The sequence below is a fragment of the Mya arenaria genome, chromosome 15, assembly GCF_026914265.1.
Source record: "Mya arenaria isolate MELC-2E11 chromosome 15, ASM2691426v1".
Classification (NCBI taxonomy): Eukaryota; Metazoa; Mollusca; class Bivalvia; order Myida; family Myidae; genus Mya; species Mya arenaria.
In genome coordinates, this window is record NC_069136.1 from 30,400,986 (window position 1) to 30,425,459 (window position 24,474).

General features: G+C 34.5%; 2 protein-coding genes across 2 annotated transcripts; one reads left to right on the forward strand and one right to left on the reverse strand.

Annotated features, from left to right (window-relative positions):
* Positions 1-500: 500 nt before the first annotated feature.
* On the reverse strand, positions 501-4,343 carry LOC128220248 (stress-associated endoplasmic reticulum protein 2-like). The gene is made up of 3 exons (XM_052928569.1): positions 4,150-4,343; positions 3,198-3,270; positions 501-2,425 (listed from the first exon to the last, which is right to left on the reverse strand). Exons 1-3 carry the CDS (start codon positions 4,231-4,233, stop codon positions 2,388-2,390), a joined length of 195 nt encoding a protein of 64 aa, XP_052784529.1. The 5' UTR covers positions 4,234-4,343; the 3' UTR covers positions 501-2,387.
* Positions 4,344-4,531: 188 nt separating this feature from the next.
* On the forward strand, positions 4,532-23,058 carry LOC128220246 (eukaryotic translation initiation factor 2A-like). Its single transcript, XM_052928562.1, has 17 exons — positions 4,532-4,557; positions 7,199-7,268; positions 7,734-7,808; positions 8,903-9,021; positions 11,157-11,256; positions 11,514-11,596; positions 12,717-12,817; positions 13,192-13,396; positions 14,434-14,526; positions 15,025-15,126; positions 15,361-15,535; positions 15,808-15,974; positions 18,790-18,903; positions 19,431-19,495; positions 20,035-20,151; positions 20,706-20,771; positions 21,672-23,058. The coding sequence occupies exons 1-17, from the start codon at positions 4,539-4,541 to the stop codon at positions 21,732-21,734; spliced, it is 1,734 nt and encodes a 577-aa protein (XP_052784522.1). The 5' UTR covers positions 4,532-4,538; the 3' UTR covers positions 21,735-23,058.
* The last annotated feature ends 1,416 nt before the right edge of the window (positions 23,059-24,474 follow it).

Here is a 24,474-nt window from a genome sequence, read left to right on the forward strand (position 1 = left end):
ATTTTCCACAGTATATACCGAGTAGTATTTAAGGCCATTGGCTGTGTTGATAATTTTATACAATACAGTACACTTACATCTTGTTATTCAACATGTTTCCTTCACTTTCACCTGATAATTTTTCACCAAAGTTATGATTACAAGTTTTGGTACTATTTCAAGTACTTCAAATTTTGATTCTTCATCATTCTTACTGTATCCTTTTCCAGAGAATTAAAGCCCATTTTGACCATTCTCAATTCCTAGGCAATTCCCAGGTATAACTCCAGTTATCAAAACTCTGATGGTTTTTACTTAAATGGCACAATGGTGTCCTGTGTTTGGGCTGCCATACAGACCTCTTGGAAATTAAGTAAAACATTTACTCAAATGTGTTTTGGTTTCCACAGAACCAAAATAAATAAATTTATGTTCAATATTAGAGTCATGTTTAGCTTGTGTCACAGATAATATTCTATCATTTATGAAACTCATGCTGTGAAGGAAATAGATAAGAACAATTTCTATTTGTCATGTTTTATCTATAACGTACCATCATTGACATCAAATATATACAACAACATATATATTTACATATGTTGAACACAGATATATGATAAAACTTGATAAAACTTCAGACTATTTGAGAAAGTCAACAGCTTTTTATCTTTTCTTTATAAAAAAAATGCACCATACATGCACATGTATGTATTAGTTTTTAAAAGTATTTATTGTATAACAATCAGCATTCTGATAACAACTATTTCAAAATTATTGTACATTGAGTGTTTTTTATCAATTGCTTGTCAAACTTACACAGTAGGAATGCATTAACAAATCTCTCTGAGATTTAATGCTTAACAAAAACGAGATAATTTAGCATATCCAGTAGAAGGCAGTACATAATAAAAGTGTGTGTGGTCCATCCTGTCTCCGCCAGTATCAAACAAACTTATGAACTAATGAATGGTAATCAAGGGCTCAGCACAAGACGGACACAACTCGAATTATTTCGATATGGAGTTAGGTCTGGATTGGGCTGAGCCCTGGCAATGATGACAATAATCAGATGACTAGCACTTCCCGATATTGGAACAATTATGCTGATACGGTCAATTAAAGCTGCACTTACTAACTGCACATATTTTATGACCTGTACTGGCAGTTAAAAAGGTAGTGATTTTTTGCCTTGCTCTATTAAAAAAAAGCATTGCTTCATTGAAAAACCCCAACTTGTCTTCAGTAGCAATTTAAAATCATTTACAACAAACATTAACTCGGGACTTCAAACAATTGATTTTGGCATGTAAAATAAAAACTGATGTAGGTGGGTAAGGGTTTTTTCCATCCCTTTTCCAATCAAAAAAATCTATCGAAGCATCATGAGCAAATAATTAAATGATCATTTTGTTATTAAAAAAAGTAGCTTTTCAGTAATTGAACTTAAGTTGATAATTAAAATGGACATTTCAAACCATTCCCTAAAACTGTTATCATTGATGATATAAATCAAAATATGTTTTTAATTAAATATCTCAATTACGAGGGATACATTTGCACATCAATAATTTTCCATTAATAAAGATTTTATCAACAATCGTTCAAATTTGATATAAAAAAAATTATACCAGAAAATCTTTCAAAATTTAGATATTATTTACGAGGCAATCACTAAAACAAGTGAAAAAGATGAAAGCTGAATCAATGTTCATGTATGCTTCAAAAAATGTACCTCTCATTTACCTTACAACATTTATAATGATGCAATCAACATTTTAACATCAAAGCATAAAATGCATGTAGGAAGTAATGAACAATGAAACTTGACAATCACTTGTCAAGAAATTGACATGTTTTGTTTCTTTAGTTTCTGCTGCAGGCATATTACAGTGTCAAGTGATGTGATCAGTAAATCAATTCATGAATTGTTTGTAGGTTTAAATGTGAAGGTTAACTTTTTCCAGGGGGTGTCACAGACACTTTAATATAATATTAATAATTTACTACATTTCAACACTTACTGGCATCTCAATATATCATTTTATGAACAACATATTCCGATTGTATTGAATGCTTTTAACTGGCTTTGTATAATATGCATATAGGAAGAATCCAAAACTACATGACTAAAACTTACTATAAAGTATTTATCTAAAGAGTTAGCAGACTTACTAAATGTACTTAACTAGTTACAACAAGAAATATGTAAACAGTGTCAGTTCAAAGGTTTCTATTTGTATTATTACATTCAACTAATTATCTAAATTAAAGTTTCTTGAACTAAAGAATTCCAAGAAACTCATATATATTGCTGCAGTCTGGTATAATCTGTTCTTTTTTTTGAAGTGTGCCTGAGACATTGGTAAAAATCCTGGAGCATATTCAGTGTCCGTATCCATTCCGTCCGTCTAGAACATTCTTATACTCTGTATGATCTGGAAAATGGCTGAAAAGAGATAAAAATATCTTATAAGTTAATATCAGTCTCTTATACAAATATAGGCATTGCCAGTTTGTTACATCTTCACAATCACATGTGTATATGAAACATGCCACATGTTAAATTTGTTGGTGTGCGGTATTGAGTGGCATTTTAAGGAGTACTAGACAAAGGACTCCCTTTGCAAAAACCTCAAAATTTGGCATTATTCTGTATGAAGACTCTCAAAAAGTTATATATACTTATTTATAGAAGCCAAGGGGGAAGGAGATTACACACTCGTAGTATCAACAAATAAATGGATATGGGTATTATTATTACCAGTATATTTTAATACATAAATTTGTATTCTCTGATTGTTTTCAGATAAGTTTTTAAAAGAATATATTTGTCACCTTAGTGCAATAACTCAATAACTGCATATAGAAATAGAAGCAGATATTGAGTTCTTGCACTTAGGTGACGAATTATTATTCATTTAGTCTGCGAAATTAACAATTAAACCTACTTGTCCTTTTGATCGGTAAAATGTCAAGATAAACTAAGATTGACAAAATGTACCTGTCGGAAGAAACTCAAGTTAAATGAGTCATGTACAGAGGGTCCTATAATATTTTTTAATAAAGTTGTCATTCAGGTAAGAAATTAAGTTTTTATAATTAAGAAACTTCCTTTTATTTGGACAGCAAAACAACCAAAAAATGCTTGTCCAATATAATTTGTCCAGAAAATGACAGTTGCTTTTTTCGCATTCTTTATTTCTCAAGAAGAACCTAACCTGATCCACACACAACAAAGATGAACAATGCTAACAGCCAGGGTCCTACTGGGTATTTTTCTTCCTGGGGTTTCTGAAAACATAAAAGGTTGGAGAAAATGCGAGGAATAAAACAGGAATTCATATTTAGAGTGAAATTCTTGAAATGATACCTTACCGGTGAAGTAAAAATTCCAATGATTTATTTGTACCATCCAAGAGTGATGTAAAGGAATCCCTTTTCTCCCCAAAAAAGTGTGTTTTTTTCAAAATAAATGGAATGTTTTCAAATGAATTTTTACAGGGAGAAAGTCAGGCCCCTGAACTAAAATATAGTTTAATACGATTTATAATGTATGCTTATTAAACAAATTGAGGTGCCAAACCTGCTCAGTAAAACCCACTAAAATGACAGTGTACTAATGTACCAATAATTTGCCCACTTTCAAAAATTGTTATTTATAAAAATTGTTCCGGAGTGAATTTTTTTTTCTATAAAATTGTTCTGTTTAAACAAGTATTTTTGGGGTGACATATTTTTCATTTCGTTGAGCGGTAAAAAGTATAATCACCAAACTGGCTCAATTTTCCTGATGAAATGCTCATTTTCAAAGAAAAAAATCCTATTTTGAACACAAACTATCATCATGTATAAAAAACAATTTTAAACAAATTGCTTAAAAAAGTTAACATGGTAAAACAAATAAAACGTACAAGCAAAACAGTGGCTTCTTACCAGTGCATTTCAAACATAACAGAAATTGATCCTGTATTATCTATTTGAAGATTTTTTCTTCAATACATTAGTGATTAAAGCAAGAGCACTTCAATTTTCCGATTTGAAAATAAACTCATTAAATTGTTTTTCCGTTTTCATTCTTTGCTTTAATAACAGAATATGTATCTAAATGAGTTTATTTTCATTTTTTTTTAAAAAGAAAAATCGGATGTTTTTGTCAACAAAAAATCTTACCAATGATTTTGGCACATTTCCTCTGGTCGTGATGTTTTTCAGGTGCTTTTCGCTTTGTAAGCGCATTCTCTGTTTGGCAGGCATGATTTCTGTTGTTTATTTGCGTTCACCTCAAGAAAAATCGAATGAATAGTGTTCAAGTTTGAAAGCTGTCACTTTCTCAAGATTTCTTCCACGTAGAGGAAGTGTAATGCGGTCTGTTTCGACACGTCAACGCCCATAAACAAGTTCTACAATTGTTGATATTTTCATTTTTACAAGTGACTGCAAGAAAGAGAAAATATGTTTTTCTAACAAATAAGGTGATTAGAGCTAAATGAATAGTTTTCAATAGAAAACTACCGCAATTTCATTTATTGTTGTAACTACTTTCTGCGTAAGGATACAATATGGCGCTGCCCATTGCACGTGAGAAATTTGTTTACATTTTTACATTTTAAAGACAATTTGTTAAGTAGACTATGGCGGTGTGTTTGAGAACACGCATTATTACAAATGATAAATCTTAATGAGATCAAAACAAGGTGACAAAAGTCTGACTATCTTGTAGGGTTTGGTTTTTCTGTTCGTACCCAGATAATTTCGTACCAGAATAAATTCGTATCATTTTATACCCTATGTCGGATATTGATTTAAGTGTATCTATCTCTGTTTAATGTCAACTCCTCTTTCGAGTGTTACTGACATGTTAACAGTAACGACAAGCACGAACTCTAACAAAAGCCACAAACACGGTGTTTTTCACTCTACATTGTCCTAACTGTTGGTCGAAAAATCGTCTATCTGGAAAACAAATAACATTGAAAATGCTACATTTTTATTTCCTCCGCTATGATTCAGTATCATCTTGCAATGTAAATTGCAGGGAAATCATGAGCGAAAAAAACCCACCAGGACTTGAGATATATTTCATTTCTGGTTCCCATTTTATTCTAATTCTAAAAATATAGAAATTAAATGTCCGGATACATAGAGTATGTATGTATTGAATTGTCTCCCCAATAATAGCATCTACACTGATTATAGTCAAACATAATCAGAACTAGACATTTATTTCGGTTACAATTACCTATATTTAATTGATACTCTTCAACCATTTTCGTCAAGGAGATCTTATAACTGGGAGCTCATTTGCAGAATAACTCGCTTAAATTAGAGAATTACACAATGCCTTGAAACTTGAACTGTTAATCAAGTTCTTACCTACAGGTTTTAAAGAGCATGAACAGCCTGCTAAAACAAATGGAGATTGCAGTGGCTGTCAGAAGTATAATTAAAGGGTTTAAAATGGTTGGAGGTGCTTCAATGGCCTATTTTACTGTGACAAAGTATTCCATTATATTGATGCAACATTCATTCAACAGTTGAACATAATTTTGATAATTTCTTGACAGAAATGTGAGCAAAGTCAAATGTGTCTCCTGATTCTTGTATTTGCTGCCTGCGCAAACAATATTGAAGTGGCTTTGTTTTTGAAATTGTTAAAACTAATGTCAGGAGTGGCTTTGAAATTTGTTATTTATAGAAAGCCTTAATCCAGGAGCTTCAAGGGACCTATGGCTTGGCCCCAGGAAAATTTTCAGTATTATTCAAGTGATGTAAAAGATAAAAAGGTCAAGCATTCCATTCAAAATAAACCCTATCGTCACAATAGGTGAATCTACCACCCTCATTAAAAATAAACAACAAATGTGAATCAAATCATGATGTCACTGTTTTCTTTGATAAGACCAGTTTCTTTTAAATTATTTTTAAATAAACCCTGCACACTACCACAGAAAAGTGAATTGCAATATAACGAAAAAATAAAAAGCTGTTTTCAAATTATGATATTATTTTTTCCCTCCTACAACATTTTTGGATTCTGGTGGAATCGTTCTTAGCTTTTTGAAGGGGTTTTGCAACTACAAGTATTGTATGTATTCTTCTACATATAGGTCAGACTTTTTTTAAGTAATTTCTTTGTGAATAAGGAACCTTAGGGAGGGCAGCAATTTCTTATTCACAAAGAAATTTAACTCAATAAATTCTAACTCACTTAGTGTTAGCCCCTCCAAAATTGCGTCAGCTGTAAAATGAAACTGTGCGCCTGTCAAGAAGACTTGTCAAACACGACAAATATTGTGTCTTCATTTAAATAGGGTTGTCCGGTTAGTGCAGTGGTTAGCACATTCGCTTCTCACTTAGGCAACCCGGGTTTGATTCCTGGCCTGGGCCCCTGTGAGTTTGGTTTGCGGTCACAAAGCGAGACAAGTTGGTTTCCTCCAGGTACTCCGGTTTCCCCCACAACAAGACCACACTTCCTTGTAACATTGTGCTCATGAGAATGAATATTATAATGTTGTAATAACTTGTTTCACAATCGTTGTAAAGTGAATAAATGTTTACAAAGTAAATCAGCGTTGACACTGAAATTGCTCCTTTGCAAATGCAAACAGTAGGCATGAATATAATAAAAATGATAATGCAGATGTGCAATTATAGCAATTACTTAACCATCTTAACCATGAAGAGTCGTCTTCAGCAAAGTAACAATTCTTCACAAATATAAAACTAAACAATTTAAAAATCTAGCGCCACGGAATCGGTGAATGGTTAAAAATGTAGGGCAAACACTAAACACTGATGAAAGAGTATTGTGATCTGTGTGCTTCTAAATTTCCATGAAAGAAGAATTAAAGTAAATAAAGTTTTATAATAAATGAGTTTTTATAACCAATATTCATGGTTATTTGGCTTAATGCTGTTGAATATTAAATCATCATCTTATCATTGGTGCCAATCATACAGTAAGGACGCCTATGGAAATGATATATTAGAGTAATCCATATCAGCTCTACAAAACTGAACAGATTATGGTGAACATGCAGCCAGCACATTACACAAGAACAGATTATGGTGAACATGCAGCCAGCACATAACACAAGAACAGATTATGGTGAACATGCAGCCAGCATGTTACACAAGAACAGATTATGGAACACTGTACATGTGTAAACACTATTGCCAGCTCTGTTTTAGTGACATTTTTAGTTTTATTCTTTTACAGTTCGAGGTTCGTCCGGGATCTGGATGGTAAATGGGCCACCAAACCCAGGGCAACAGCATGATTTTGCAAGGTAAACACAGGCTATTCTAATGGGAATATTTGGTTTATTTGAAATACATACATGCTTGAATTTATTACTCTTTTTCTCACCATTCTTTCAATTTTCAATAATATTTATAAATATTAATAAATATTTTTTATTAAACTGCACATGCACCTTAAATTATTAGCTGAATGCATTTATAGTATATTTCTTTAAAAGTTGAAGGCAGTTCACTTAAAAAAGTAAAGCAAAAAACAAGGTCAAGGTTATGAGTTGATTTTTCTATCTTCAAAAATAATTAGCGTACTCAAAAAATTATATTTTTTTGCATTTAATTTGTTTAAAAATATTTTTTTATATAAATGACATGATTTCATGGTTTATGTACAGATATTGTTAATGTACATTTGCAAATTTATTTATTATATACAATTATTGTACTGATATTAACCACTTTAAGAAATGAAATAAATGTTTATTTGTCTATTTCAGGGAGCCGAGTGGACGTTGTAAAGTGATGGTGTTCAGCAAGGATGGCTCAAGACTCGCCTGGTGTAATGGAGATTGGTAGGGATTAGCATTCATGATTTTATTGAATAATAGAAAGTCGGAGCAAAGAGATTGTAAAAGAATGTAATGATGTAACCCAAAAATAGGGGGTGTTTTAAGCTTCATGTTTAGTTTAGAAGAACACTTTGAACTGTGTACACTTTGCCTTTGGTAGGGGTTCCAGCACCATAGAGGAATTTATGTTGGCCTCAACTCTTACTCCATTCCAGGTTTTTTTATGGCTGGAAAGGTGGGCATATTAAAATTGCACCATCCTTTCATTCAGATTTTCTATTGTATGGACAGAATAAAACTAAAATAACTTGCCACATGTGTTCGACATACCAGGACAATGTGTGTCCCTTCTCTAAGGTCAAACTTAGTGTTGGTTGGCTTTAACTTTCTTTCGTATGGACAGATTTTAAAATAACTTTCCTCAAGTCTTCGACATATCAAGAGGACGTGTGGTGTGCAAGACCTGAGTCCCTAACACTAAGGTCAAGATCACACTTAGTGTTTGTTTACAATGGAATGCTGCATATAAAGACAGAGAGTATAGGACAGGTCATGTCCAGGCTGTAACCTTTTCTTGTATAGACAGATTTAAAATAACTTGCCACATGTTATCCACATACCAAGAAGACGTATCGTGTGCACAACCCACTTGGGGGGGGGGGGCATTCATCACTTACAGTGACAGTTCTTGTTTTGTTCTTTGTTTCCCATATGAAGAGTGTTGATAATGCTTAATAAATGACAATTAATACATATTTTTGCAGTAAGTCTTCTGTTAAACTTTCGTAATTTATGTATTAAGGATATGTATATTGAGTGTGTAAAACAATAATGTGCATGTGAATTTCGTTTGTGGTCACCAAGCCAGACAAGTGGGTTTCCTCCAGGTACTCAAGTTCCCCCACAACACAAGACCACACTCATGCTTACCTTCGTGCCAACATGAGTAATTAATATAATGTTTCAGTAACTTGTTAATATTTCACAATCATTGAAAAATAAACAAGTTTAAACTAATAATGTGCAGAAGAATGCATCTGTCATGATAGCATTACGTTTGACATGATTATGATAGCCATTGTTGTGTTATTTTCCAGCGTGAAGGTTTATGACACAGTGAAGAATGAGTTTATTCAGGAATTTCCCCGTCCTAAGGCCTCCTGTATGACGTTCTCACCTAGGGCCTCATTGCTCGTCACTTGGGAACCGTACACAGGTAAGCAGTTAACAAAGTCTGCTGATAATGAAACTAGTATGCCTTTAGTTTTAATCAAATTGCTGTCTTACTGTAAACATTTTGTTTCATGCCTAAATTTTGAACAGGTATTGTACTCAAATACAAGTAGGCTATCAAAATAGTTTATAATTATATAGTTATGTTCTGATGATTGATTATATTTTATCAAAAAATGATTGGTTGGGCCAGAAATTGGAGACAATCGGTTGAATTTCCTCATATTTGATCATTGATTCAACCGGTAAGTTGTTTTTCTTCATTCCTCTCATTATTTGCATTCAGTTCATTTCTGCCAATTTTCTCCTTCATTGATACATTCGAAAGTGTTCATCAGCAATATGACCGAAAGCAATAACAACACCAGTGCTCCAGCTAGCCCGTTTTTCAATGGCGCAGCGCCCGTGCCCCTTTTCTTACCGCCCTGCCCTTTTTATGAGTAGTGCCCTTTTCACAAATACTCTATTAGGGCCAATTATTCCGTTAGTGCCCTTTTTACTATTGATATCATTATGAAAGAGCAGCAGCCCTTAATCCGCTGTCATAATTTAGACAAATTACGTAATACTTATGATAATAGTGATCCCGCTAGGTGTCACCATGCCGCCATTGTCTGCTTAAAATATGCTGTACTGCCCTTTCATCTTCCCATGTGCCTTGTCCAAGTCATATGACAGCTAAGTGTGTATTTGTGTAGTGAGCAGACGACCTGTGTATTCATAATTGGTCATCTTCTAATCCAATAATTAGGAAGAGCCAAATACGGGAACAACGGCAGGAGGCGGGGCTATTTAATGTCAGCCAATCAGAATATACATTGAGAACTCGTTCATTCAATCATGAAAGTTCATAAAATGCGATAGAAAATGTGAAGGGATGGTGAAAAGAGTTGTCAAGCACAAATCTTTAAAAATAATTATATTGTACTGATGATACTCGCCATTTTAATTAAAAATTGTTGATTTGAAGCAGACGGTCACTGCCGATTTGTAAACATAAGAAAGGTGGCGCTGACACAATCAAATACCTCATCTTTTCAGTAAAAGTTTTGAAAGTTAATTTCTAAAATATTCATGATGAAAATTTCTTTGTTACCCACAAAAATATGTTGATGTTTTATGTAGCATTTATGTACCATGTCTTGTCAAAATTCGCCGAAACCGCCATTTTGTCAGAACATTTTTCTGAGTTATTTTTATCAATGCTCTGTTTTATAAGTGATTTTTTAAACCAGGGAAGTGATTTTTATTTTCATTTTCTTCTAAAACATCTGCATATTAAACATTATTTTACCAAAGACAATTAAATAACAGCCAGGCTGAATGTAACATTCGTACCCAATCGCGATCGTACCAAACTAAGATTCGTCCCCAACATATATCTTTTTTTTTAAATTTATTTATTTGATTGCTTCAAATGTTTAACTGTGTTTGTTTTTTTCTTCATTTAACATGATTTTTTGGAGAAATATGTGACATTGCACTAAAGAAGATGCCAAACAAGTACAACCATACTACCACAGACAAAAGACAAATTTTAATTTTGATATTAAAACACACCCTTCTAATTTTAGAGAAAAAACAACAACACCATTTTGTATAAGTCTGAAAATCATGAAAAATGATTTAAATTGAGCATGTAAACAAAACAAATTCTAGGGGCAGACCCGCCCCCCCCCCCCCCCTTAAAAAAACAACAACAAAAACAACCTTGTGACAGGGATTGACCCCTCCCCCCAATCGCCTCTACACGACTCATGTAGCTTGCCCTTTTCAAAACTCCACCCTGCCCTTTTCAAATCCTGGCTGGAGCACTGAACACTAAATAATTTCAAACATACACATAACATGTTATAAAGCATAGTTATGGATTATAAGTTCTTGAACAAGAATAAAACTGTTGTCAAAAACTGATTGCACCAGTTACTTGAGTGGAACCAATTATGGATAGTCAAACTGGAACCGTTGCCCAACGCTATCGTTACATGACCTTTGTCTCTTTACCATCATTATAAATTCACATGTACAAGATAATGAGGCAGTTGTTGCTCCTGATAAAAGAAGTAAATATTACCTTGCTTGAGACTATTACATTGCATGTTTATTCTGCCTTTCCAGTTGACAAGGAAACCCAGGCTGGGGTAGCCAACCTTCACATCTACAATGTGGCCAGCGGACAGTGTGTCAAGTCACTTATACAGAAGAAAGTCACATACTGGTATGTTCTGAAGTGGTGTTTTATTTCTAACTATAGGACTTTAGGGATATTGAATACATTGCAGTCATATTTTTTATCATCCATGCCCTATGAGGTATGAAAATTGAAATGTATCTATTTACAGTCACAGCAGTACAATGTGTAGCTTTGTTGCTCTATTAGTTCGTTTAGAGCATTGTTATAGTGATAAAAGATTTTAAATACATTATTTAAGGGGGAACAATAGCTACCCTTTTGATATAATTATTTTCATGCAGGAGTCCCAGTTTCTCTGATGATGAGAAAATATGCTGTAGAAATGTCAACAATGAGCTTCACTTCTTTGAAAATGGAAATTTTGGTAGGTGTTCAAATACTTATATTGTGTCTTTCATTTGTCTTGATTTTGAGGTTGCTTTATTAGTCAGGATTTAAAGTAAAGCTTAAAAATATTTTATTATTATTTGTCAGTTTAAAAAACAACATTTATCATTATTCAAAGTGCATCATGTTTTTTTCCTGGTATCCTGGTTACAAAAATCTTTCAGGATTTGGTAATTGCCAGTAATCTGTTAAAAAGATACATGTTTCATTATTCCCTGGAGTCTATTGGTTGGTTGGACAGGCAGGTAGTTTGTCAGTCTGTTGCATTGTGGATCAAACTACTTCTACAGTTTAACATGATGTTTTCTGTGACTTGGTATATACATTACCATCTGACATTGTATTGAACTGGTGTAGCTAAGCTTTCTAATGTAACAAGGGATTAGGACACTCCAACAGTCTCATGGATTAGCTGTATCTTACCCATCATTGATTCAAATATTTTTAGGCCCTAATAGTTGGTTTATCCAGATATCTTCTTATTAATCAATGTACAAAGCTTATTGCACTGACTTACAGTTTAATCTACAAATATATTTTATCAGGCCTCACAGAGTGTACCTCAGCAGTTTGTGTTTTTTTCTGACCAATTTGTAGTCAAAATTCAACCCCATGCTTAATCAAAACAAATAAAAAATCCCCAAATAATGTGAAAAATTCCCGATTGAAAGTTGTTCATTGTTTTAAATAAAAGAATTAACCCCCCAAACTGGTTTTGTATGGAAGAGTCCATGTTTTCATAAACTAACAATCTTAAACACTTTCATCTTTTCTATATGATTTTCAAAGTATACATGTTAATTTCTAGGCTAAAATGACACATTTTTCCCCTTTCCAATCATGATGAAAAAGGTCCTGCTCAAGTATGATAATGGAGGTTGTTTTAACAGTATCTAAATGTTCTAACAGTTTAAACTATTACACTGTTTCATAAGATATATAAGGAAACCCGTTCCCATGGTGATGGAGCATCGCCTACAAGGTTATTGTGGTTATTGTGTGGGAGCCAGGGCCAGATTATTCAAGAAATTCTCAATGGTTGCCATCTAGTTTACATATTTGTTATTACATAATAACTGATGAATGATTGTACACAGATGAAATCAAGACCAAGTTGCACCTACAGAAGGTAGCAGGCTACAGTTTGTCTGGTGCTGGCCCGCCGTATATGGTGGCAGGCTACGTCCCTGGCGCTAAGGTAGGAAATCTGGCTTCATTTTTAATATAATTTATGCTTGATCTTCAAGACTCAATCGCCTTGATGTTGGATGCTCTGGTAAAAAGACACTCAACACTAGGGGTAATTTTGAGAGTACATGAATTATCTGCCCTTGATGAGGCTGGAACCCAGGATATAATGTCATTGTCAGACCTCATTTAAGTAACTGTTGCATCATTAAAATGTGGCCGTTAGTCGGTATTTTGGCAATAATGAGTTATTAATGTAGCATTATAGTTCAACTTATTTTGAGGGCAATTGTTTCTTATTTTTGAATTTGGGCTTTTATTTTAGGCCTATTACCCATACCGTGGCACAGTTAAAAGTTTATACAAAATGTTTCCATACTTTAGGGTCAGCCCTCTTTTGTACGAGTGTTCAAGTACCCTAACTTTGGTGGCAATAACGCAGCCATCGCAAACAGAACGTTTTTCAAGGCTGACAAGGTGGAGATGCAGTGGAACAACAATGGGTCGGCCATGTTGCTATTGACAACCACAGACACATCAGAGTCATCATATTATGGAGATCAGGGACTGCACTATCTGGGAGTTAATGGTGGGAAAATAACTGAATTGGTTTTTGTGAATTATAATTATTATACCCCCCAAAACAAAGTTTTTTTGGGGGGGTATACTGGAATCGGGTTGTCCGTCCGTCTGTCCGTCCGTCTTTTTTTTGTCCGGGATTCATCTTTGTCGTTATTGAACGAATCTTTTTCAAACTTTCAAATATTAATGACCATGATGTAAACCTGTGCCTCCGTGGATTTGGTCAGGATCGCATGATCCTGAGTGGAGTTGTGGCCCCTTAATGAGTTAAATTGGGCAAAATTAGCTTTGTCCGGGATTCATCTTTGTCGTTATTGAACGAATCTTTTTCAAACTTTCAAATATTATTGACCATGATGTAAACCTGTGCCTCTGTGGATTTGGTCAGAATCGCATGATCCTGAGTGGAGTTGTGGCCCCTTAATGAGTTAAATTGGGCAAAATTAGCTTTGTCCAGGATTCTTCTTTGAAGCTATTGAACAAATCTTTTTCAAACTTTCAAATATTAATAGCCATGATGTAAACCTTTGCCTACATGAATCGCATGATCCTGAGTGGAGTTGTGGCCCCTTAATGAGTTAAATTGGGCAAAATTAGCTTTGTCCAGGATTCTTCTTTGAAGCTATTGAACAAATCTTTTTCAAACTTTCAAATATTAATAGCCATGATGTAAACCTTTGCCTACATGAATTTGGTGGGAAATAAATGTATTGCCTTGTGCGTTCTAGTTCATCATTGGATTGATCTTTGATAAAGTTTATGTATGGATAAAGACAGCATTATGGTTCTTATATCAGTTGATACTTATGTTTGGTTGTTGTTTGTTTGCAGATGAATTTTGAAATGAAATGACGGAATACAAATAATTTAATGGCATGTAACATCAAAATACAATTTTATGGACTAAAGTGAGCATCTTTAAATAAAACTGTTCATTCCTCTGGCTCTGCAAATATTTCACTGCTTGAAACCCTTAAATTTAAGTAATTATTGGATTTGCTACAGGCTTTGAATTAAAAATTGATGTGCATTATATATGTCTAGGTGAGAGCAGCCTCGTTCACCTGGGGAAGAATGGACCGGTGTACCATGTGGAATGGAGCCCTAAAAGCACTGAATTCTGTGTTGTGTATGGATGTATCCTTTCTCTGATGGCCAGCACAGTTTTAAGACAAAAGTTGAAACACAAGTGTGGTACAAATGTCTGCTGGTTGTCTGTGTATTAAATTATAAATATTAAATACAATTAATTAAATTCAAGGTTTTTGATTTTTTTTTTTTATACACCTCTGAATCTTAAATTCTTAAGTTAAGCCAGCTTATCCTTACTTTAAAACTATACAGAGGGTCATAAAGGCCAGGTATTGCTATAAAGTTATCTATACCATATCAATGTATTAATGATATAAATAAGGAGACAAGTCTTAATATTAGCTCTCTCTTCAATCCTTGACCCTGTATAATTGTAACATGCTGATATATTAACAACATATGAATAAATACTGTTTAAACCAAAGGCCACTTAAACTACATTTTCATGCAGATAAAATAATCGGAAACATCTGAAACATTCAGGTTGTTGTAAACATAGAACATACATGTACATGAGAGTATTGGATCCTTAACTCCACCCAGTCATGCCAGCCAAGGTGACAATCTACAACCAGAAGACAGAGCCTGTGTTTGACTTCGGCACGGGACCAAGGAACTTCTCCTTCTACAATCCACAGGGAAACAATATCCTTTGCTTAATATGACAGTTGAAGTTTGATGGTAACTGATTTGATCATTGAAATTTAATTTATACAACAGCTTAGTCATACTTGATTGAGTGTACAATGTCATTCTTGATAAAACACTGTAAATTACTTGTACATGTAATGGAAAATACTCCAGGGGCCTTTTTTAATTAACATCCTAGTAAATCTCGGTCATATTTTGAAATGAATTGTTTAACCTTGACCTTTGTACTTCTTGCATTGTGTGGGTTTGGTAATCTCCGTGGTAACATGGAATTCTGGGACGTAAAGCAGAAGAAGCTGATATGCCAGGCCACATCACCAGACACGACATCGTTTCAGTGGTGCGCAGATGGTGAACATGTGCTTACAGCTACCTGTGCTCCCAGACTCCGGGTTGGGAATGGGTAGGTTTAATTTGTGATTAAAGAGATTAAGCAAGGCCTTATGATTAAAATTAACAGAACATAAAAGTCAGAAAACACAAAAGAAATATGGTTATGGAAAAATGAAGCCAAATTGCGAATTACATGTGATTGTACGTTCATGAAAATATAATTATAATTGAATCAATTATTGATCCATTATATCTCCAATAATTGAATTGTAAAAAAGTATCAATTACCAACACTACATTAAATTGTCATATCAGACACCTGTTATTACCCTCTTTCTACAGGTTCCGTATCTGGCACTACAGTGGTGCGATGTTACATGAGGAGTTAACAGGCAAAGGGGAGGAACTCTGGGAGGGATTCTGGTGCCCCGCTCCCACTGGCCGGTTCCCGGAGAAACCAATTAGCTATAGACAGGTTCAGTCTGAAGTAGCTGCTCCTGCACCTCCTCGTAGGTTACAGGCAACTTATGTTGTGTTAAAAATACTAAATGGTTGAGTTTGAGTTTGGTTGGGGGTTCTCAAACCTGATAAGTTTTTTACATAGTTTTAAGAATGATGTACTTCCTTTGGGCAGGCAGGCGGCCAGCTATTGTCTTCAAACCTATGAACTTAAGTAAGGCTTGACATATCTTGACCAGACTTTGTATATAGGAGGAGATTAAAGATACGGTAACTTTCATGGGATTGCGTTTTGGGCCCCTACGGTCAAGGTCACAGTTACTTTAGAAAAACGGTTTAAACTAAATAACTTTAGTAAGGGTTCACATATCTCGACCAAACTTCATATATTGGAAGAGTTTATGGATATCTTGAATGGGATTGTGTTTGGGGCCCCTGGGATCAAGGTCTAGATCACTGTTACTTAAAATAAAAAAGTGGTTGACACTGAAATACTTAAGTTACTAAGTTAGGGTTGACAAATCTTGACTAAATTTAGTATTTAGGAAGGGCTTATGGAGGTTTTTCAAGGGATTGCGTTTGAGGCCCCTGGAGTTAAGGTCAAGGTGTAACTTAAACAGTTGAAACCGAAAAACTATAGTTAGGGTTAACATATCTTGACTAAAATTGATATTTAGGAGTTGATGGAGACCTTTCATTGGATTGCATTTACGGCCCCAAGGGTCAAGGTCACTGTTACTAAAAATATTTTTTAAAAAACGGTTGAAACTGAATAACTTTAGTAAGAGTTGACATATCTCGACCAAACTTCATATATCAGTGGTCGAATATAGCACAAGCCTACAAGCCCTGCACTGGTATAATGCTTTCCAGGCTTGCTCAAATTCTGGGTTTTATACAGCAGGGGTTGTTCAAAAATGTAATGCCAAGCATTAGTATATGAATTCGGGCGTGTTCATCCAAAAGACTAATTTCGATGACTGATATATAGGAAGATTTAAGTAGACCTTTCATGGGAATGCATTTAGGGCCCCTAGGGTCAAGGTCACTGTTACTTAAAATTAAAAAAAATGTTTGGTACTAAATAACTTTAGTTAGGGTTGACGTATTGTGACCAAACTTGGTATACTAGTATAGGAAGATTTTTATGGAGACCTTTCATTAGGTTTCCTTTGGGGCCCCTAGGATCAAGGTCAAGGCCAATGTACTATTTTATAAATTTTTGGTACTTAAGAACTTCACCATAACTTAAGTTAGGGTTGACAATTTGTGACCAATCTTAGTATGAGGAAATAGTTTATCAAGGACTTCCATGGGATTGTTTCTGTGGCCCCAAGGGTCTTGGTCATGGGCAATGTTAATTAAAATTGAAAAACAGTTGAAACTGAATCGCACAACGAAACCTGAAGTTCTTCGGTCAATCATTGAAAACCTGGTTTCGTGGCATTACAGTGTTTCTTGTTTGTATTGTTTTTAAGTATTCAAATTTGCCAAAAAATAAGCTGCACTTACTTGCAACAAAGTAAGTTGTTAAGGGTGATGTGATGTTACTTTGTTAGTATATAAATCAATACCTTGATTAAAACTGATGTGACTGCAATCTGTTTACCGAACATGTACCAAACTGGTACTTTAAATCGGATAAACTTTCTTGGGCTGTATAACAGTATTGAAGGACTATGATCCTAAAAATTACATGTTGAATTAAATTTCATCTCCCTAGTAAATGATTTCAGCTACTTCAGTTGAAAGTCTTTGATGAATTTTGGATTTAAGTCAGGTTTAAAAAATGACAGTGTGTTGCAGAAGAAGGGCAGGGTGCTTTGGGTAAACAGGACAAATTGTTTAGGGCTGTGAAGAAATGATTCATTTTGAATTTGATATATAATGTAAGGAATTGTGTTTAAGACAATTTAAGGGTTTAAACTGCCAAATATTTAAAGTTTGTGATTATTTATAACCATATTATAAGTTTAAATCAAAACAAACAAAAACAGATTTGATTATCTTATCCATTTAAATTAGGGATGGCAACGAGTAGTAAAATTGGTACTCGAGTACCCGGACAATCTTTCGATCGAGTACTCGGGTACTCGATTACTCGGAAAAAATGGATTTGTTTTCGGGAAAGACAAGATCGTGTATACATGAATCGTTCATGACGTATATTGTGCGTTGGTCGTATTATTGGACGTTTCATCCTTAAATTAGACTTTCATTATGTACTTCAACAGAAAATTAAATAAAAGGAAAACAAATATTGTTTCGTGCTTGATAATAATGAACGAAATACTTCGTACTGTATTGTTGTTGTTTACCTCATTAATATTCAAAATTCTTTGATTTAACATCAACCAATCAATTGTGATAAACATTACACAAAATAGTTAAAATACGCCCATTAAGAAATCAATGCTTGTAACGTTCGCTCGTTAGCGTCCATTGTTTGGTGAAAGGTGTCTAATTGGTAAACAATAGAATTGTGTAGTTGAAAGTTCCGCTATCAAAACTTCGCTAATTAAGATCAGTGCTAATTAGAAATAGGGCCCCTTTGTTGACAGTTTGCAACTCTCAACTAATTCATTAGGGTCAATTGTGTACACAGCGGGGATTAAAGGGACCGTAAATTGTCCTCTTGGCAACTAACCAGATCTGTTACTTTGTAAATTGTGTATTTTGTGATTTTATAGATTTTTTCCGAGTACTCCAGTAGTGATTTGGTACTCGAGTACTCGGACGTTCGATCAAGTACTCGGGTACTAGTTGCCATCCCTAATTTTAATATATGAAAGCAGAATGGTGTACTTGATGGTCTCCATGAGGGCAGAAGGGTGCTGCCAAAAAAGTTATTAATTGTCTTTACAGCCGGTGCCCAGAAAACCTATGTGCCACCATCAATGCGGGGTCGGGAAGGGACCATGCCATCCACGAAACTTCACGAGTATGAGCTTCCGTCCAACATGAAACAGCAAGCCACAGGTACACTCACCATAATTTGTCTTTTTGAGAAGCAAGATATTGGTACTTCATAGGCTTTAAGTCTATGTCAGGGATCACTTGAGTCAATAAACAAGATATATACATGAAATCTGGTTGGTACACATGTTCACTATTTGATTATTCATGATGCATAACTTATGTAGTAGCAAGGCCCATAACTCTCAAAGTAGCATCACCTACAACTCTTGGTAAAATAATTGTTGTGTAACCCCATGTTTGACTGAGAAAAATGGATCGGCTTGCCATGCTATTGTTCAAGTTACATAAACAATGAAGGTGTTGTCATCCATTGATTGTCCTATTAATTTTTCATTGGCATTGTGTCATGTCTCAAATGTCAATAATATTAGACGAGCCTTTGGCATGAGCTAAACAAGATTTTAGGGCTAATTCATTTACATCATAGACAAGTTTTAATGTTAATGCAAAAAGCTCAGTGTCTTGTTGTTTTTTCAAAATTCATTGACAGTATTCAAACATTGGCTGATACCTATCTATACTTGCAGATCCTAACAAGCCAATGAGTAAAAACAAGAAGAAGAAAGAAGCAAAGAAGAATAGAGATGCTGATGTGTGTATATGCAACTGATTGCATAGTTTTAGTTTTTATTTTATTAACGCACTTCCTGGTAAATTTGTCGAATTATACAATTAATAAAAAAATAAGCATAAATACAGGTTTAAACCATTATTCGCAGATATAAACTGCAGCAGAGCTAAAACTGACCATTGTTTAATTACTTCACTTTGAGTAACCTTTTAGAAAGTAAGGTCAAATATATACTGGATTTCAAAGTTGCATATATTTGATTTTGCATAGTAAAAACTTTTTTGTACATTTTTGTCCTGTTTAAAACTGCAATAACATTTTGTAAAATAGTATTTTGATCTTTTATTTTTCATACAGATTAAATAAGCAGGCACTACCCTTTCAAAGGAGTTAAACATTTTTGTATGATGAACAAAATCTATCATGATGGTCAATTGAATGGTATTGTTAGAAAAATAGTTTTTTGTAGGATGAATATCCTTAATGCAATAACATACATTCTCATACAAATACATAGTTGTATAGTTTTTTATCACATTTGTCTATTTTCTGTTCTGTAGAAGGGGGGAGCAAATGAGCAGGCCCCTGCTCCCATGGCAACTGCTGCCCCTAGCAACCCAGCAGCGCCTTCTACAGGTGACCCAGAGAAGGACAAGAAGATTAGGAATCTCAGGAAGGTGGGTGGAGTATAACCTTGAGGGTTTAATGTAACCTTGAGGTTATATTAGTGAAAATTATTTAAAATCGTTGCTAGAAAAAAGGACGTATGAATTCACATAGTATCATTTGGAAATGAAGGAGAATTATTGACCAAAATGAAAACATGGGAGGACATTTTCCACGAAAGTTGAGAATTCACTGCACTGGGCAATTTTAGCAGTTTATCGACAGAAAGGAAAAATTTAATATCACTTTATTAAGTCTAATTTATTTTTGCTTAATTATGAATACAGCTGTAAGCTGGTATAAATGACTATCAAGTTTATCATGGTGGAAACCAGGGCTGGTGTCCATTTTGAGAGGCCATGAGAAAATACCTCTGGAGGGGTTCGATTTTACAACCCCTTGGATGGGAAGCAGACAGCTAATACCACTGGACCACTCTCAACCTTCTTTGAATGCACCTTGACTACAACAAACATATAACTTTGTAAGCTTCTCCTAAAGTTGAGGGAATTGGCCTGCATTATGTGAACACTGATAGCTCTAACCTAGCTTTTCTCTTATTCAGAAATTACAGCAAGTTGAGAAGTTGAAGGAGCAGCAGGCAGCTGGGAAGACTCTGGAGAAAAACCAGGTGATCATTAGAAGATTCATCTGAAACAATCATGTTCTTAAGATAATTATTTTCAACGTGTGATTTAAAATTAAACCTCCATCAAATACTTCAGGACTAATTAAACTGGCCATGGAAATGGTTCAAACCATTTCAAATGTTCAAAGCCAATTGTATAAAACTGGTTTGTTTGGTTTGGTCAAAGTTAGCGAAAATATGTATGGAAGAGTAAATATTATCAAAATAATCACTTTTGACCAATCAAATAACTCAAACGTCAAACTAACCAAAGTCAAGCACTGTTTATTCACATATACATAGCAATGTCAGAGGTCAAAGGTTACCAGTAGATCTTGTCAAAGTTTTATATAATTCGTAGATACTCTTTTGAACAAAAGTTTGTAAATTCAAGGCCTAAGAAAGATCAATTACCAATAGAGTTACTAAGGCTTTTTGACAGAATATAGCATATTCTGTCACATTTTTATCTAACTATTATCAATAGGGCTCTATTTTGACGATGTTTTATCATTTTGTTCACATTTTAGTCACACAAAAAAAATCAATGAATTATCCTTAACAATGTGACCGAGTCCCTTTAAAATTCAAAATAAAAAACAAACACTTGAGCCATGGTCATTGCCTTAGTGTCGTGCGCAGTAGCATCGTCATAATGCAAAAACTTGAGCCTTGGCCATTAGTCCAGAGAACATTTAAGATATTCAATGAAACTTGATACACACATTGCCGGAGAAAAATAAACACATCCTTAGATAAATAGTTTAATTCATGTCTAGTTACGCCCCTTGCTTGACTGATAAATAGGGACAAGCATACGCTTTTGCTCCGTGTTACTCTTATTGGTAATTATCTTATTGTAATGTAATGAAATGTTCACCATTTTATCATTTTTACCTACAGTTGGAGAAGTTAAAGACTGAGGACTCATTACTGGAGGAGATAGAAGCCCTGGAAATAAGCTGATAAGCACTGTGGCTGATGCCGGGAAAGAATGAGTTATTGCAAGCTGTAGGGTGAAATAGTTGTACTGGTGTGTTTAATGGCATTATGAGAAGTGCTAATTGATGTGCTGGAATTTGTATTGAAACCAAGCAGTTTTATGTTAAATATTTGGTGCATTTTTCAACAATATTTTCCTTTTATTTAGAAAATGGGTTTAATTGTATTGATTTATTGTTATTTGGCAATCAGTTTTGTTGTCGATGGTTCAGAATGCATGGTTATTTACAACGAAAAATGTCAACAATACACTTGTAAATAATAAAGAAAAACGTATATATAGCAGGACACAAGTGCTGATAACTAGTTGTTGATTGGAGAAACTGCTGATTAGATCAATTTCAACAGACATTCAAATGACAATTTAATCTGAAAGGATTTTATTTCTATGGATATTATTGTCAATTGTGCAATACTGTGCTCAACCCTAACATACATACCAGCCATTGTCACTAATGTTCTGAGTCTGAGTGGCAGACTCATACCTCAATAGTGCAAATCCTATTTTTAATCTCCAGTGCAAAAAAAAATTGGTTTAACATCAATTTCACATCCAAAAAACTGATAAAACTATCTTTAATTACATTTAAAAAAGACCTCAGCGGATCATGGTCCCTGCAGGTATTTACCATGTACATGTATGCATACTGACACTCTAGACCTCAGCGGATCATGGTCCCTGCAGGTATTTACCATGTACATGTATGCATACTGACACTCTAGACCTCAGCGGATCATGGTCCCTGCAGGTATTTACCATGTACATGTATGCATACTGACACTCTAGACCTCAGCGGATCATGGTCCCTGCAGGTATTTACCATGTACATGTATGCATACTGACACTCTAGACCTCAGCGGATCATGGTCCCTGCAGGTATTTACCATGTACATGTATGCATACTGAGACTCTAGACCTCAGCGGATCATGGTCCCTGCAGGTATTTACCATGTACATGTATGCATACTGACACTCTAGACCTCAGCGGATCATGGTCCCTGCAGGTATTTACCATGTACATGTATGCATACTGACACTCTAGACCTCAGCGGATCATGGTCCCTGCAGGTATTTACCATGTACATGTGTGCATACTGAGTGATCTACTACAAGCCATCACATTTACGTTCATGTCTGATTGTGATCTAGATCATATTAAACCTGACTTAAATCATGCACTTTTTTCATTTTGTGTTAAACTGTGTTGAAAATAGATTAGATTGTTAGTTATTATGTTGACTGTATTTAAGAACTGTTTACTGACAAATAAACCTTTTGTTAACTTTCTATTTCTTCTTTCTCCTATTTGGTGATCAACTTGTAGATATCTCATGAGGCTGAGTATCACACGCCTCTCCAACTATCTGCCATATAAGCCATCCGCATAAGACCTTAAAAAGACCTTAACCAGACTGTTTTAGGCAATTTAAATTTAAAAAAAATATTTAACCTCACTCAGTAAAATGGCAGTTATTTAAGATTTAAAGGCAAGTGATAAATTTGCAAAATAAAATAAAACACAGCAGTCCAAAGGAGGTGTATATCCCTCACCATTGTTTTTTTTTTAGAACATTTTGTTTTTCTAAATACTTTAGTAATGAAATTGATGAGATCCAGGAGAAATGTTTATGTTGTCACAACAAGAAGTCCAATAAGTAGGTCACTCAATGAGATCCATTTGTACCAAGTTAAATAGTAACCATCAATGCATAATAAGTAAGTTATAGCGCATACATGAGCATTTGTACTTGATCTTTAAATGGTTCGTGTGACCTTGGCCTTTGAGTTATGGACCCGAGTCAAGGTCACTGCATATCTTCTCAATGAGGACAACATTTATACAAGTTATATGGTAATCCATCAATGCATAAGTAGGTTATAGCCAAGACACTACCATGTGTTCTCTGACCTTTGAATGTCTTGTGTGACCTTGACCTTTGAGGTATGGGAGTGGGTCAAGGTCACTGCACATTGTCTCAATGAGGGCAACATTTGTACCAAGTTAAATGATAATTCATCAATGCATAAGTAACTTATTGCACGGGCACGAAATATTAAGGACAGACTGACGGACGGACTAAGTGCATTCCCATAATCACCTTCCAACTGTGGCGGGGAATAAAAAAATATGGAAAGTCAATGGCCATAGGTCTTCAGTGTTTTGGTTGATCTAGCTTACAGTCATTTTAATTTGAATATGTTTATAATGCCCTCACATGTGAGTGCTAGGACTATCTGAGAGCTAATTTGGTCAATTTAGAATGCAATGTAAGAGTCATAACAGATAATTGGGCTTCCCTCTTTAATTTGTTGATCTATTCCGACCATAGACAGGCTAAATGTTGCTTAAAGTTTGACAGTGGACAAGGTCCATTAAGTATAATTTTGAACATTCAATTTCATGTGCAATGATTGTGGATCGACCATAATAATCTTGTTTTTATTTGACCTCATACAAATAATGATGACACCCTTATAAATGTTACCAAGTTTAATGGTTACTGAAGGTGAATAGTAGATCAAATTGTCAAAACTCATTGAAGGTCCATAAGTTGTGAATAAATTCAAAATTGGGACTAAACTGGGACACAACATATTCGTTTAATCATTGTCTAAATATTTTAAATTATTTTGCCAGCTGATCTTTAGCTTGTATCCAAGACAATTGTGGGCTAAACAGTAGCCACATGTAATCATAAACAG

Bases quoted from the DNA above. Each gene is read 5' to 3' on its own strand.
- LOC128220248 (XM_052928569.1), bottom strand. From the start codon at position 4,233: ATGCCTGCCAAACAGAGAATGCGCTTACAAAGCGAAAAGCACCTGAAA. The intron at 3,271-4,149 runs GTAAGATTTTTT...TTATGTTTTCAG, and splicing joins GAAATGTGCCAAAATCATTG to AAACCCCAGGAAGAAAAATA. The intron at 2,426-3,197 runs GTTAGGTTCTTC...ATCTCTTTTCAG, and splicing joins CTTTGTTGTGTGTGGATCAG to CCATTTTCCAGATCATACAG.
- LOC128220246 (XM_052928562.1), top strand. The intron at 12,818-13,191 runs GTAGGAAATCTG...TCCATACTTTAG, and splicing joins GCTACGTCCCTGGCGCTAAG to GGTCAGCCCTCTTTTGTACG. The intron at 19,496-20,034 runs GTGTGTATATGC...TCTGTTCTGTAG, and splicing joins AGAAGAATAGAGATGCTGAT to AAGGGGGGAGCAAATGAGCA.